Source organism: Sceloporus undulatus, chromosome 1, assembly GCF_019175285.1.
Source record: "Sceloporus undulatus isolate JIND9_A2432 ecotype Alabama chromosome 1, SceUnd_v1.1, whole genome shotgun sequence".
Taxonomy (NCBI): Eukaryota; Metazoa; Chordata; class Lepidosauria; order Squamata; family Phrynosomatidae; genus Sceloporus; species Sceloporus undulatus.
This window is the reverse complement of record NC_056522.1, coordinates 209098587-209115238: the sequence shown is the minus strand read 5'-3', so window position 1 is coordinate 209115238 and position 16652 is coordinate 209098587. Positions and strand designations below refer to the sequence as shown.

The following is a 16652-nucleotide window of genomic DNA, read 5'->3' as shown; positions in this document are numbered from 1 at the left end:
GCAGCTACCTTGTCCTGCCCCTTCCTGCACAAGTTCCTGTGCATCTTGGAATATCTTCTCCCTTGCAAAGATGACACAGTACATATTGCTACGTGCTTCTGGCACACTGTGGCCTGTTACAGACAGCCAAAATAAAGCTGCTTCGAGTCACAGTGGAGGTTTGGTGTTTCAATGATGCAAGCATCCTAAGAGTCCAGAAGCCACACCAAAGCCACACTCCAGTCCTTAGGGCTGGAGCATGGCTTTGGTGCAACTTCTGGACTCTTAGGACGCATGCATCATTGAAACACCAAACCTCCACTGTGACTCGAAGCAGCTTTATTTTGGCTGTCTGTAACAGGCCACTGTGACCTTGGACATCACCTGCTGGTTTGAGTCCCAGCTGCAGCCAATTCCAGGCTTCTGCAAAGTGAATAACCATTTCCAATACAGTGGTACCTCGGGATACGAAATACCCAGGTTACGAATTTTTCGGGATACGAAAAAATCCCATAGGGATTTATTGTTTCGGGTTACGAAAGTTTTTTCGGGTTACGAAAAAACTCCGGCGCTATTTTAAATGGAGCCGCGGCAGAGCCGCGGCTTTTTCCCCATTAGCGCCTATGGGTTTTCGGCTTACGAAGGCTTTTCGGGTTACGAAAGCGGCCGCGGAACAAATTATTTTCGTAACCCAAGGCACCACTGTATGTTACATCTGAACATTTTCATACACTCTATACTTTAACAATGCCAGCCATAGCTGCTGGTGAAACGCCAGGAATAAACTCTTATAGAACACAGCCTCATAGCTCAAAAAACCCACAAAAAAAACTACTGGATTACTGGAATCCTGGTGACTTTCATAAATTTGAAGCCAATGACCTGTGAGCCCAACAGAACACAAAACCTAGCATGATAGCATTTGGGGGAAATGGGTCCATTGGTGGTTCTCCCTAGTGGCTTGGAGGACTGGTTTTAAGACAAGGATTATAAAGGGAGGTCAGGTGGTTTATTGGGGAACAAAGGAGAGGTCCTTCCAGGCAAAGTGAACAGGATGACAATAGAGCTTTGGAACAGAGGATACAAAAGAGAAACAGAAGATTTTGTCATAATCATGCTGTTCTCTTGATCAACAAGAAGAACAACTTGCCATCCCTCCAGGAATTTGTCTAAATAGTTGGCTCTCTCTGCTCAGTTAGCATTGTTGGATTATGGATAAATTAATGGGGTTAGCCCCTTTTCTTTTGGGAAAGATGAAGAGTCCTTCTCTTTCATCAGAGTTCACAGCTAAATCTCTAGCATAGGACATCGGGTTGAGATTGGTGTTGGGAGTAGCAGTGTTACATATACTCTGTGGTTTGTTTTACTTGTTTTATCTTCTAAGCACCCTACCAAGTGCTAATTAGGCAGTAGTCAGGCTTTTCTTAGTAAAGTCAAACATTGTAAGAATTTGTTTAAACTTTTAAACTCATCTCTGTGACTCCCTGCACTGTATCTCATGTGGTCCTGATAATGTGTGTGAGATTCCACTACAGAAGGTCTGATTGGATTTTAGAAGACTTTTAGGTGAGAAACTTTATATTTACTTTTGAAAATATTGTACAGTACGGTTATTTTAACTGTTTTACAGTTTTCTCTTTTTTAATCAATAGTAAACTATCTAGTAATTTGTTAATATTTGAAAACACTTCAACATTAATTCTCTTGCTCAAAATCAATGTGTGGAGGATCCATGTTGTCCATATTTGTTCCTTTGGAATATATTGTCTGCACCAGAGATCTTTGAGTTCAAGGAATCTCTAGCATATCCCTCTGAGACTGACTCTATCAAAGGCCCGGTACACACAGGCGCTTTGTGGCGTGGCGGTGGCGATTTTAGGGTTCAGGAGTGTGCAGCAAGTAAGAGTAAATGGGAGAAGGTGGTGTACATTTTTAATTAGTATACAGAAACTTGATTCAAAAAGAAAATATGTCTCAACTGTGCTGACTGGACTTGTAGTTACTGGACTTGTGCACTGTTCCTCACTTGTGAAATATATTTGTTGGTTGCCTTTGACAAGGTTCTGGTCCTAAAACTGGACAGTTTTACTTCTGGATTAGTATTTTGCTAATCTGCACTAACCCAGATGTCAGTATTTACTGATACATGTGTACAACTCTCCCAGGGGTTGATTCTTTTTTCCCCCTGTTCCAACTGTTTTGCTTCTAGCTTATCCTCACCTCAGTGTTCAGAGCCTAGCTCAGTTTAGTAGACCTTGGAATCCAAATTAAAATATATAACAGATCTTCCAAATCTCAAGTCTAGCCACCTCTGCTGGATACTATTTTTCTGTGCATCAGCTATATGTATGCAGTTTGTTTATAATATAAATCCTAAACTAAATAGTGCTATCTGCTCATGAAAACATATGCACTTCCCATCATTTTGAAATAAATTATTATATATTCTAATGCCTTTGTTTCTCATCTTATTTGTGGTTGGCATGCATATAATTTTTATTTATTTATTTCAAGGATTTATCTCCCACTTTTCTCCCACAACAGGGTTCAAGGTGGGTGAACTATCTTGCAAGGAACTTGTAACTCCAGGGCTGGCGTTTAATGTTTTGCTCCTGGTCTCAGTAACGATTTCGTTTATAATTGTATTAAGTCTTAGCAACTAAGTGAAGAAGTATTTTATATATAAGATGCAGCAAATGGACATAAACTCTTGAGCTCCATGAATCCTTTATCCATATGCAAAAAATGTAGGTGGGGTGGATGAAACTTTCACTCCAATTATGCACAATTTGTGGCCTCTGTTCTCAAGTTTTGGCTGACATTTCCATAGATTCTTTCTTTTCAACTTTCAGTCACTTGAATCACTTTTTGGAGTTTATCACATATTAAAGAGAAATTTAAGGGCATTTAAAGCATTCTGCAAACCAGGAGGGTTCTGAAGTGGGATTTATGTTTCTTCCTTTTAAACATCTCCTGACAATAAAGTGCAAAAGTTTTCTGATAAACTTTTAGTGGGGCTACTGACTATCTAAATCTGTTGAAAAAAGTAGTAGTTCCCAGGTGGTGAAACAAAAAGTACTGAGTCCATTTTTCTTCATCACCTAATAACCTGTTAAACCTTTGTGATCTCTCCTTCTCTTGCTCCTGCCCCCTCAAACATGAACGATGGATGACCTATTACTGTGTCTATATATGAAATATCTATATATTTTTTAAAATGCCACCTCCCACAGCGATTTTAAAAGAAAATGCTAGAAGGGAAAGTGAGAGCACTGAATTCAGAGATTCCTTTTGGTGTAACATGGAGACTGTATTAATTGCATTTTGCTTTCTACTCATTGTACTTCAGGAAATGGGCTATGGTTTTGTTGATTTAATATTGCCTATTCAAAGTCTCAGCTATAATTTGAGGATAAAGAAAGCTGCTCAGAATTAACATGCTTTCTGCAAAGCAATGGGCAAAAACAGTGGAGTTACTGCAAACAAGGCACTTTAACATCTGAGAGAAGTGTTAACATTTTATTTACATTTAAATTAAAATGGAAACTTATTTATGTGTTATGCTTCTGAAAGGTGTGTGGCACATCTGCAGTGGCCCATTGTTTATTCATGCTGTAAATCCTTTGAAATGTGTTAAAATGCTTCCCACTCATTATAAAAATCCTGCCACCCATGGATTAGGACTTTGATGTCACCAATCCTGCTTCAAAGGGTTCTTTCAATGCTATTAATCACAGTTTAGCCTCTGAAGATATGTAGCCAGAGAAAACATTTGGACATCTTGTGCTCCACTCACTACTTAAAACTTTGAAATGTATCTGGAATGGCTTGCACATGCATGGTCCACATCACTTCCTTTCTTCCTCTCAAAGCTTTTTTTAAATCCCTTTTTTTAAAAAAAATAAATCTTTGTCTGCAAAAATAAAAACAGAAAAACCTAAAATCACTGGTTGTGAATAACCTTCCACTCAGTAGATTCCCAATGCCTAACCATGAGAGGCACAACCCAAGAAGAAATGTGGAGTTTTCAGAAACATTTGGGTTTGACAGGAGAGAGATTAGCATGTGCTTAATATTCCTTTGGAAACCAGTGGTATTTAAATGTGCTCAGTTTTGATCAGATCATGTTCATTATTTTTGATCAATTAATTTGGATCATCTTTTAAAGGTTAAAAAGTTCAAATTCTTATCCCACTCTAAGGTCAATGAGGATTAGTGCCCTGGGGCTTAATCTTCAGTTGTTGACTTTCTAACAATAAAATGTTGCTTACTTTTCGACTGTGAATGGCTCTGTCATTGTGACACATTCTAATCTGGATGATATAGATTCTACATCAGAAACTAGAAAGTGTCAGGAAGTCAACAGTTCTTTTATCTTGTTGCCATTATCTTTCAGTCTCTGAAGATCTGAAAGAGTATTAGATTTCAGGAGAATTCATACTCAGTAGCTTTAATTGTGCATCTGAATTCCTTTTACCAACAGTTCATTAACTGGGCTTCTTGGCATTTTCTCATATTCACTTCATATTCTCCAATGGTTTCTCTATGAGGTAGAGGTAGGGGTGTGTATCTATATATAAGAAACTGCCTGTTTGTAATAAGCTATCTCACTGAAGAAGGATCTGCTTGAAACCACTATGTTGTAGTTTAATAAACACATAAAGAGGGGTTTGGGGTTGTTGTTTTTAAGAAAAACCATGTAGTACCTGCAGTTTAAAGAACTCTGTCAAGGACTTTTTCACCATGTGTGTGTCTGTGCCTGTGTGTTTTGTGTGCCTTCAAGTCATTTCCTACTTATGGCAACCTGAAAGCGAGTCTATCATGTGACTGATGTAGACAGTATGTGAACCATGAAAAAATCAGGATAAACATACCATGTGCACATAGCCATTTTACTCAGATATAAGTTCAGTTACGTTTAATGGCTGTTCAGTACATTTAGGACTGGGCCTGAAAACACACTTATCCCTAGTGCTGGTCTATTCAAATGTAACATCTGTGGATGCAGAGTAGGCATACTAAAATCACATGCAAATCTGCCAGGGCATGTATTAGGTTTAAATGTGTCTAGACATAGGTGGAACACTTAGCTAAGTGATGGCTTTATACATGCCTCGTTGTCTTACATAATTCAGGTCTTCAAAACAATTTCCAGAAGGGACTTCTCTACCACTGACTGCCTTGGATCCCATTTTGGGAGAAAGATGGGATATAAGTTAAATAAATAAATGAAATAGAGATGATAGAAAAGGTAACTTATTTACCTCTAACTCAAACGTGGGAAAAGTGTGGCTTTCCAGGTGTTGTTGGGCTGCATCTCTATGGTTGTACTAGCTAGACTGATAAGAGGTGAAGTCCAACAACATCTGGAGTCCTTTCACATTATGAAGTTATAGCACTGTGATTTTGCTTTAACTGCCATGGATGCTTCCTATAGAATTCTAGGCCTTATAGTTTGGTCAGAGGCCCCAGAGGAGTTCCCTGGCTGAGGGCCCCATCTTAATCTGCAAATCTCTTAATTCTATAGGATGAAATCATAGCAGTTAAAATGGAATTGTGGTGCTATAACTGTATAGTGTGAAAGGGCCTCTGGAGGGACACACATTTCTTATCCCAGCTCTGACTGGGGAGGAGTTCACATTACCACATTTTGGGATACTCTTGTCTCAGGGTTGATCAGCTGTGGTGTAAATCACAGGGAATTTAGTTATTTAATTTATATGCCACTTTTCTCCCAACATGGGGTCCAAGGCTCTTAATACAAAAGGCTCTGTTGTTGTACATCTCTGTTCACATCTAGGCTCAAAGAGGGCTTTGGCTTAAGCAAACACAGGCTGCATCTGCACTTCAGAAATAATCCAGGGTGGCACCACTTTAATTGCCATGGCACAGTAATATGGAATCCTGGGATTTATAGTTTTGTGAGGCATTTCACCATTTCTGTCAGAGAGCTCTGGTGCTATATCAAACTACAGTTCCCAAAATTCTATAGCATTGAGCCATAGCAGTTAATGTGGTGTCCGCCTGGATTATTTCTGCAGTGCAGATGCAGCCACAATCAAATTCCTGATCTGCTTAGCTGAAGAGCGATGACTCTCACCTTAGATAATAAAGCCCTCACCAGATATTTTCACACATATTCAAATAAATATGTGGAGAGGATTGGGGCAGTGCCTGCTGCTCTCCCTTTACTTCCCTGCAGTTCAAGGTGTCCTTTACACAGGGTCTGCTCTCAGAATGATCTGGGGTGGGAGGAAATAAACAAGCTATTAATGATCCCTAGGGACTTCATGTGTATTTGGGTATCTTTGCATAGGCTCCTGTCCAAATGGGATTAAGATGGGCAGAGATGGGGGTCAGAGGATTATATATATATATATATATATATATATATATATATCACATTTCCCCTCCAAAATTGGGACATTAAGTGGCTTAGAATTTAAAAGAGCAGTACAATTAAAAACATACAAAAGTGAGTGGTAGTCTTCACCTCCACCTGCATTTATGGGCAAAAAATGTCTTTAGTTGCCAAAACCTCACTAGAGCAAATTCATAGATGTGACAGTTTCCTTAGTCACCTTTGTGTTTCTTAATTGCCCTAGACAACCTGGTAGCACTCATGGTGTTGTTGCTCAGACTACTTTCCCATCTTCCTGATTTTACTTTTCTACCATCTTTTTGATCGATTGGCTAAATATTTTCTTCCCTCTCAACATTTCTCTCTTAACAGGTAACTTAGCTCAGGCAAGAGCAAGAGTGACAGCGGCATCCAGGTCTTTGCCTCCACAGCTCAATGCTGGTCGTATCAAGGTCAGTACATATTGTATACTAATGCCATGGCTTGTGCATCTGAAAAGAGATTGGTAACATATTGCAGTTGAGACCAGTGTTAGATCCTTAACTCAAGCAAGCCCACTTGGTTTCCATTAGCTGAGTATCAGGGGTTGGTTTGTTTGATTTTACAGTGCAACAGCTATTATCCAGATGTGATTGCTAAAGTATGGAAATCCACATTTTATTCAAACTAAGCGAGGGTGCAATGTTTTTCTTCTTGTCCAGTGCTCTCTTTTAATTCCTTTGTTCATTTGTTAAAACTGTTTCACCAATTCACACTTTTCCAAAATCTAAAACAAGAACAACAACAATTGTAATAACAAATGGGACAAGGAAAAGTTGTCTTTTGATCATCATAATCTTTTTTCCCTACCATATTTGTGCCTTGTCTCATCCCTCTTGAGAATGATTCATTAGTCCATTGCCAGTCAAACACAGGCCTTTAATTTCCCCATCCCACTGTCCACAAAATAGCCTCCCCCAAAAAAGTGTTGGGGAGGAAGCTAGTTTCCCCCCAAAGCTATCTGGATCTGTTTTTTGTTTGTTTGTTTGTTTGTTTTTTGCCATTAAGTTTCATTTACGATTTTAAAAACCATAGATTACTTATGTTTATATTTAAAATGTATGTTTATTACATTTACTTCTAAGTTGGTATTTGTTCACATTACATTACTACATAAAAATTCTTGCCAGAATGAAGGTGAAAAACAGTATCACCAATACACTGTATGGTATGGTATGGAGGAGGAGAGGGAACAGCTATCGCATGTGCTTTTGGCTCTGAATTTTCTAAAACATCTATTTCCATCCTCAGAAAAAACATACTGTTTCTTTCCACCCTCCCTGAAACAATTCTGAACTTGAATTGGCATCTGAATCCACACATCAGAATTTGGAAATAATGAGCTAGAAACAACGTATATTTTTGTATGTTTTAATTGTAATCTTCTAAATGCATAAGCCGTCTTGAGTCACAATCTTGAGGGGGAAATCAGAATAACAGTAGTTCTGGAATTCAGTAAGGTAGTTAAAATGCATAACCCAAAGTTAAAGATTTGTTACTATTTTGTATTCTTGATCTCTCTGTGTTACCTAGTTTAGAGGATGTGTAAAAAAATGATAAAGGTTTCCCCTTGACATGAATGTCTAGTCATAACCGACTGTAGGCGGCAGTGCTCGTCATCTCTGTTACTGCACAGGACGCTGTTACCTTCCTCCCAAAGTGGTATCTATTTATCTACTTGCACTTTTCATACTTTCGAACTGCTAGGTTGGCAGAAGCTGGGACTAGTGACAGAAGCCCATTCTGTCTAGCAGCGCTTGGGCCTCAAATTGTAACCTTTTGACCTTATGATCATCAAAATTGGCGTCTTAACCCACTGTGCCCCATAGAGGATGTGTAGGGGCTGTGAAAGTCCCCCAGCCCATTTATCAGGCAGCAACTGCTGCAATCAATGAAGATCTGTTCCCATGTCCATTGGGAAGCAGCTGACTGACATTACCCACACTCACATGACCGATCTCTGGTGTAAGGAGTAACTGAGACAGCAGGGATCCCACTTCTGGATGTTGCACCAAAGATCATCCACAGGAGGGTGTGGGAACATCAGCCATCTTCTTCCTGATTGACTAGGCAACAGACCCCCATCAATCGCAGTGACTGCTGTCCATTGAGTGCCGATTGTCAGGGTCAGGTCGAGAGACACTATGTAGTTACATAACTAAAGTGGTTATGCATTCATAATTGCTTTCGTTAATTCCAGCCAACAATAATGTTGTCAACTGTAGCTATTTTCCTTAAAGATAATGAGGGCATAACATGTATGAGCAATGTTAACTTGTTGAGGTAGCATATAGCAGTTTCTAGTTATTTTCAAACATTACATTGAACAGAATTTTAACAGGCGTTTCAACAGGAAGTTTTCAGGTTTTATGCCATTCTCTTGTAAATCATAAATTTCCTCCCTCAAAAAGCGAGAGAAGATCATGGGAAGGTGTACTAAAGAAGTCATGTAACAAATCAAGCCCTCATATCATCATAAAGAGTAACAAGAACATATGGCTTTTTAAAAACTGCAGTGAGTAATGGAACAAATTGCTTTTGAAAAAGTAACTTTCCAATGTCTGAGATAAATATGTAGGTTGTGAGTGTGACAAGACAGAAGTTGCATAACAGTAAGAATAAATATACAGAAAACCCTTGTGATACATTTGAATCTGCATCCTCCTTTGGCTACTCAGCCTTAGTACAAGACACAAGGGTTGCAAATGGATGGAGATGTTTCATTTTCAGAAGAGGTTTGATCTGTCAGGGAGTTCTGCTAATGGAAGTGGAGTGGAGGTCATATTTTGTCTATTTTTCTTTCTGTGGTCTATAGTTTTTTCCACACTGTTCTGGAGGATCCCCCAACACTTGAGAGGAAGTGGAGATGCAGGAGAGAAGTGGTAGTAATGAATATCTTCTCCATTAGCAGAAGTGTTCACTGGATCAAAAAGCTCTTTGATAAATGGAATTAGATATATTGAATTTATAGTCGGAAGGTATTTTTAAAAAGCAAAGGAAGGGAAAGATGTATCTTTCACATTCCTTGGATAATGAAAGAGGAAAAATCATGGTTGCTGGCATCTGGGGAAGAAAGGGTTATAACAGGCTGATGTTCTTTGCTGAAATATTATTAATAATAATTCAGTGAAGAACCTCAGCATCTCAAATCCTCCCCTCCCAAGCTGTCAGTAAGAAGGATTCAGCCTTAGAATTCTTTTTCCTTTCTATGCCGAAGAGAAAATTAGCTAGCAAGATGAAGAATTTCTGCGTGCTAAGACAGTCCTGAAATTCCTCTCTCGCAGCCTTCCTGTGGACATCCCTGCAATTTAAAGCAGAAGATTGATATTTGCTTGGTCATGTGATCTGGTGAAATGTTTGAAGTTATCTGTGCTGATTCAGCATTTTCCTCTTGTGCTACATAGGACTTTCATTTTGCTATTTTCCCCCCAGTGTTAAAAGTCCTGTATGTTGCTTTTAATTTATTCAGCCAAAGTGCATTGTAATACCCTTTTCCTGGTTTGGGCAAAAAACTGCAGCTATTATGGGTTATGAAAGCATGGCTTTCTGTTTGTAACACTCCTTTTCCCCAACCTCTCTCTCTGATCTTAAAATTCATTCCCCACATCACCTCAGTCCCTCAGTGTTTGATTTAATGCTGCTTAGCAGTTCTTTCTTCTCCTTTCTCTTTTTTGCATGCAGTCTCCTAAGTACCTTCTCAAGGTAAGGCAAAGCATTACAATCCTGGGAACAGTCCCTTTCTGCCTCTGTTTTGCAGCCCCTTTGAAAAATATTAGCCTTGATCAGATGAGATTTAGGAAACATTGCAGGATGTGGAGACTGCTGCGTAGAACGCAGGTGCTGAAAGGCACTATTCTCTGGTTCCAGTGTTCTTAGTATAATACACAAATGCCACCTGTTCACAGCAGATGGTAAACTGCCACAGTGTGTGTGTGAGTATGAGTGTGTGGGGGGTGTTTGAGTGTGTGTGTGTGAGAGAGAGGGGGGGGTTAAAACGTTTCTAATGCACTTTGTCAACAGGGGTAGATTGTTTTCTTTAATTTTGCTGAACTGTGTAATGCAGCGAAACAAAGCTGCTTTTGATTGCTAACAAGGAAGATTTTTTTAAGTTCTCAAAGTCAGCTTTAATGTGTGTGTGTGTTTATACATATTTATAAAGAACAGCTGTAGTGAGAACATAATTAAGATGTGTAATGAACAATATACTTGCTACTCTTTATGTATGCTGAAACACTAAGAAGAGTTTGTTTTGTTTTTTACGTTAAGCAGTTACAGTTTGGCAGCATGAACCAGCTAGTGATAGAGTAATGGGGAAAGACCTACTCTAAATAAATAAAAGGGAAGGTGTTTTTGTGCTCTGTGACAAGGGTGATGCAGTGAGGGTATTGATATCAATCTGTCTGACTTATTTATAGTGGAGCAAGAGCTTACCGTGGCCTCCTCTGGAGCGGTTATACTGTCAGGATGCATATGGGTGGCAGAAGCATCCTTTTAAATGGGGCTACAGGATGTGAAGTAACACACCACCCACAATGCCCAGTGTTCAGGTTTTGAATCAATCGAGGCTAGTCCATTCAGACAAATGAGGCACTGCTTCATCCCAGGCTCACTCCCCACCCCACCCTATGTCAGCACCTATCTGTCTCTTGAGAGTCAGTGCTTTCCTCTTTTTTTGTGAATGGGAGTTATGAGATAGGGAAAAATGAGAGAATGAATATGATTGAATAAGCCAACTAGCCAGCTTTGAGACCATGCACAGAACAGGGGAGCAGCAGCAGCAGGTGGGGACATTTTGACTTTGGAGATCATGTTATATTTTTCTACGCCTTAGTTGGTTTGTGGAGTGAATGAATGGCTGGAGGTGACTAAATAAATGTGTGTGCGCCTGTGTCTGTGTATATGTGTGAACCCTCTTTTGCCCCTGCCTTCACCCACTGTTAGCTTCTGTGCCTTCCAACTATAATGGGCATCAGCTGCCTCTGTTTCAAATGTCATTGCTTTTGTAACCAAAACAGTGCTACCCATGCACACATACAAAAAATTTGGTATAGCAAATACTACTTTCTTGATCTACAACTCTCAAAGTCTGCCAGATAGTTGTTTTCCAAATGACCTCCCCTTGATATTGGTTTCATTCTGGCATCATGTTAAAATTGTTTTTTTTTTTAAATGAAAGTCTTTGGGACTTAATTATTTCATCCATGTCTGTCCAGCCAGCAAGCCAGCCAGCCATTATTCCACTGTTTTGACTTTTTAAATTCAACTTTTAAAATTATTCAGTTGTTTAGTATGTTTTAGAATATTTATATTATTTTTGTTGTTTACATGTCCAGGTGGATACCATGGAGATTATGAGGCACCCTGATGAAACGACCAACATGAAGAGGCAAACAGTGGCTTCCTATTTCAGGGTATGCTATCTCAATTGTAGAAATGCTCTGTAGGTTTACTGCTACCTCATGTGTCACACATATAGTGCTGACAGCACGTCAGGCCTTGTGCATAGTACATAGAATTCCTGTCTGAAGGGATTCCCCTTAGGTGGATGAGACAGGGATGAATGGACAGGTCAGGAAATTATTTAATCATTTTACTGGAGTTGATGCAATGTGGGAGTGCATCTAAAAAGCAGCCAAAGTGGGGCTAGACTAGAGATGAGAGTGCCTTGGGAAAGATTCTGCTGGAACGCTATTCTGCAGAAGAGACTTAAAAGAATAATCTTTAAAATATAACTTTTTCATGAAGATTTTTATTCACTAGGTGATGAGAGTGAGGAAATATGGGACTGATTTTAAAAGGAGTACATTAATTTATCTTAGACACCTGAGTTTTACAGTTTTATGCATCTGCTCCATCTAACATGTTCAAGCCTGTTAGTTACTGTTAGATATTTCATTTTAGATGGGATGAGATAGGTATGAGTAGAGGCCCTAGAATTTTATTCCATTAAAAGAAAATTGCACTGTTCAGCTTGATTTTATTTTGATTTGCTCTTTCGTAGTATTCACTGATGGATCTGTTGTCCAAAATGGTAGTTGGACAGCCTCATTTTGTTCGCTGCATTAAGCCCAATGATGACCGAGAGGCACTGAAATTTTCTCAGGAAAGAGTTTTAGTGCAGTTACGCTATACTGGAATTCTAGAGACCATCAACATACGACGGCAAGGATATTCTCACCGCATTCTCTTTGATGAGTTTGTAAAAAGGTAGGTCATTTTATGTGGAACTTCAGAATGAGTGAGACTTCAGAATTCGATTTGGTGGAATTGCAATAAATCTACAGCCAGAGACTAACTACATATGGCTTTTAAACTAATGATACTGATCCTGATACTGATCCTGATACTGATCGCACAACGACTCCCAGCCATGATAAGGGTGCCCCTTTTCACTGACAGAGAAAACCTGTGAAAGAGGTCTCAATACCATGTCCCTATGTTTGAAACACCACTCTCAAGACAGTTGCGTTATCAGAAGTCACAATGTATTAGTGTCACCTCCTCTTGCTCTGCCCCCCTCTAGTCCCAAGCAGCCCAATTGCCTTTATTTTCCCCCTTATTTTTACATCACTGTAGCAGAACTCCAGAATTGTGGGAGTTAAAAAATAAAAAAAATACTGAAAGCCATGCTGGATAGGGCATAAGGCAGGGATGGGGTTAAAGGAGACTCAGGAAGAGACTGGAATGGCAGCAGCCACCCCAGTTGGGTGATTCTGAAGGCGTGTGATATTGAGGTTCTGAATGCAGTATGTTTCCTTTTTATTTATTTTTTTACTGATGCAATTGCTGTGAGAATGGGGCGTATGCAGCAAAGCCCTAAGTCCCATCTAGATAAGATCCAGTGAATCATAGAAACTTGCATAAGGGTTGACATTCAAAGTTTCCATTGATCAAATGGGTCTACTCTGGGTTGGACTAACAATTTCATTTAGGGCAGAGAAGAACAGGTTGCTTACCTGTAACTGTGTTTCTTCGAGTGGTCATCTGCGAATTCACACAAATGGGTTTATTCTGCGCCTGCGCAGCAATCTTCGGAAACTTCTAGAATCTCTGGGCAGAAAGCAATGTATCTTTCTGCAACTTTTTGGCGGTAGCCTCGCCCACCCATATATAAGGCCCCTGGTGGCCCGCTCCTCTTCAGTTCCGAATGAGCCGCTAATCAGCGCGGCAACAAGCGTTGTCAAATGAGCAGACACTGAGGGGATGGATGGGCGGGTTTGTGTGAATTCGCAGATGACCACTCGAAGAAACACAGTTACAGGTAAGCAACCTGTTCTTCTTCTTCGTGGTCTCTGCGAATCACACAAATGGGTTTAGACTAGCGAGCTGTAGTCAGTGGAGGAGGGAGTGTCAATAACAATAAATGACATAATCAATAAAGTATGTAAACCAAACAACTGTGTTATTTACCAACAGTGCAACAGGTCTATTGCATAGCAGAGAGTAACACTGCCCTCCCAAAGGCTGCATCATGCCTGGCCCTTGCATCCAGCCTGTAATGTCTAGTGAATGTCAGTGGCTGGGACCAGACAGCTGCCTTGGACACATCCTCGAGGGGAATCCCCGTCAAAAAGGCTGAGGATGCGGCTACCGCCCTAGTTGCATGGGCTCTAACCCGACCTGGTAGAGGCTTTCCAGCCAGTTCGTAGCAGAGGTGGATGGTACTAGCCACCCACTTTGAGAACCTCTGCGGTGATACCGGCAGCCCCTTCTTGGCTTCGGAATAGCTTAGAAAAAGCCTCTCCGAACGCCTGGAAGCAGATGTCCTGTCCAGATGGAACGCCAGCGCCCTGCGGACATCCAGGGCATGGGGCTGACGCTCAGAGTCTATGGCCGGATTAGGAGCCAGAGTCGGCAAAACAATGTCCTGGTTGATGTGAAAGGCAGACACCACCTTTGGCAAGAAAGTGATGTCTGTACGGAGCACCACCTTGCCCTTATGGAAACGGAGGAAGGGCTGGTCCATCCTCAGGGCACACAGTTCACCAGCCCGGTGGGCTGGCGTGATAGCTACCAGGAAGCTGTTTTCCAGGTCAGGAGTCTCAGTTCCGTGGTAGCTAAGGGCTAAAACGGTTTAGACACCAGCTGCGCCAGGACGGTGTCTAGACTCCACTGAGGTGAAGGGTCTACAACAGGTGGATGCAGATTGTTGGATCCCTTAAGGAATCTCCCTATGAGAGGGTCCCCAAACAGAAAAAGTTTGTCTCAGAACAAATAGTGGGATGAAATGGCAGACAGGTAGCACTTGATAGAACTCAAGGAGAGACCCGCTTCTGTCAGTGTCACAAGAAAGTCCAGGACCACTGGGATGGAGACACGGGATGGTGGGATGCCCTTTGTCTGCAAGAAGGCAAGGAACTCATCCCATTTGTAGGTATAGGACCTCTGTATAGATGGTCTTTGTGCTGCTTTGATGATATCCCGAACACCGGATGGACGTGTGTTCAGGGCCGAGTCTTCCACGCCACCAATGGGAGAGACTGCATCTCGGGATGGTGGACTCGCCCGTCGTGTAGCGAAAGCAGGTCGGGCCGGTGTTCCCATCGGAGACGCTCCTGTGCCCGCTGTAGAAGAGGGGCGAGGCACGGTTGTCTGGGCCACCACGGAGTTATCAGGACTGTGTCCATGTGGTCCGACAACATCTTCGAGATCACCCGTGTGATCAGAGGAGATGGGGGAAAGGCATACAGGAGGCCTTGAGCCCACTTGATTTGGAAGGCATCCCCTTCCGATCCGGGCTCCTTGTACCTTGAGCAAAACCTCGGTACGTGGGCGTTTAGCCGGGAGGCGAACAAGTCCAGGAGAGGGGGTTCCCAGCGATGGAAAAGTTGGGTCACCACTTCTGGATGCAGCCTCCATTCGTGGCAAGTGGAAGATGACCTGCTGAGTTGGTCTGTGAGGTCGTTCTGGTCGCCGGCAGATGGATGCACTGCAGTAGGATCTTGTGCTGTATGCACCACTGCCAGACGCGGATGGTAACTGCCAACAGGGTCTTCGACCTTGTACCCTCTTACTTGTTGAGGTAGCACATGACCATGGTGTTGTCGGTGAGAGAAACACCACCTCTCAAAGTATCCATGAGGTGGACAGATGTTTAACGGAGGCTCAAACCGAGGGATGTCTCCATAGGGCATTCCTGCCCAGAGTGGAAATGGAAAGGAATATAGCAGTTGTTTGCCAGCTGCTCCATGGAGGAGAATGGATCAACTGCCTCAGGTGACACTCACATTGGGAAGTGGCAAAACCTTTCCTATGAATGATGGTCTCTGTGCTTTGGTACCAGAGCACACCTGGGGGGGGGGGAACAAGATGGTCGCAATTGTGGTGGTATTGGTTGTATAATGGTAGCGTCCCTAGGTATGGAGGGAACGAACCAATTTACGAGATTTGATTGTACAGTTCTGAAACCGTCCATATAGTAAGGGATTATCTGTATCCAAAGTGAATAGATTGTGATCCCAATTTTACAGGGATCAACTCAGAAGTCAGGCTTGAATGTTGTCATCAAGTGAAATTTAGCCGTCCAGTCTGAGAAGAAGGACGTCATCATATTGTAGCGTGCAAACGGTGATGTCTTCCCTCGTATGGAGGGAGTGTCACATCCCCTGAATCGGCTATGTAAGGATAGCCATGATATCATGTCTCGGTACAGAAGGAATATTTACACTGTACAGTAGTCACAGTACAGAGGGAACAGCCATGGCTTACACTGTACAGTAAATCTAGGTACAGAGGGAACAGCCCATGGTTTTGAATCCAAACCAGCATCATCCATAGTGGCTGGTTCAATAATGGCCCTCAGAAACTGGCCAGGAAGCCAGAGACCGATGCAGATCGAAGTTGGACAGTCCGTCCAATTGGTCTGGCACTAGAGAGCCAGGGACCCATGAGGGTCGATGTCAGGCAGCAAGCCAATCGGTATGATTCCAGGAAGTCAGGGACCGATGAGGTTCCACATTGGGCTGCCGACCAGTCGGTATGACCCTGGAGAGTCAGGGGCCGACGAGAATCCATGTTGGGCTGCCATCCAGTCGTGCGTTGGGCAGCCATCCAATCAGTATGACACCAGAGAGTCAGGGACCGATGCAGATCGAGGTTGGGCAGCCAACCAGTTGGTATGACTCCGGAGAGTCAGGGACTGGTGAGGATCCATGTTGAGCTGACATACAGTCAGTATGACGTCAGAGAGTCAGCACCGATGAGGATCAACGTTGGGCTGCCATCTAGTTGGTATGACTCCAGAGAGTCAGGGACCGATGAGGATCCACACTGG

General features: G+C 41.9%; 1 protein-coding gene across 1 annotated transcript in view; it reads left to right on the top strand.

Annotated features, from left to right (window-relative positions):
- MYO3B (myosin IIIB) overlaps nt 1-16652 on the top strand; it is a 392885-nt gene that overhangs the window by 238281 nt on the left and 137952 nt on the right. Inside the window, exons 24-27 of the mRNA XM_042446679.1 lie at nt 6713-6792; nt 10061-10081; nt 11713-11790; nt 12381-12586. Coding sequence (XP_042302613.1) covers nt 6713-6792; nt 10061-10081; nt 11713-11790; nt 12381-12586 — 385 coding nt within the window. The remainder of the gene's footprint in view (nt 1-6712; nt 6793-10060; nt 10082-11712; nt 11791-12380; nt 12587-16652) is intronic.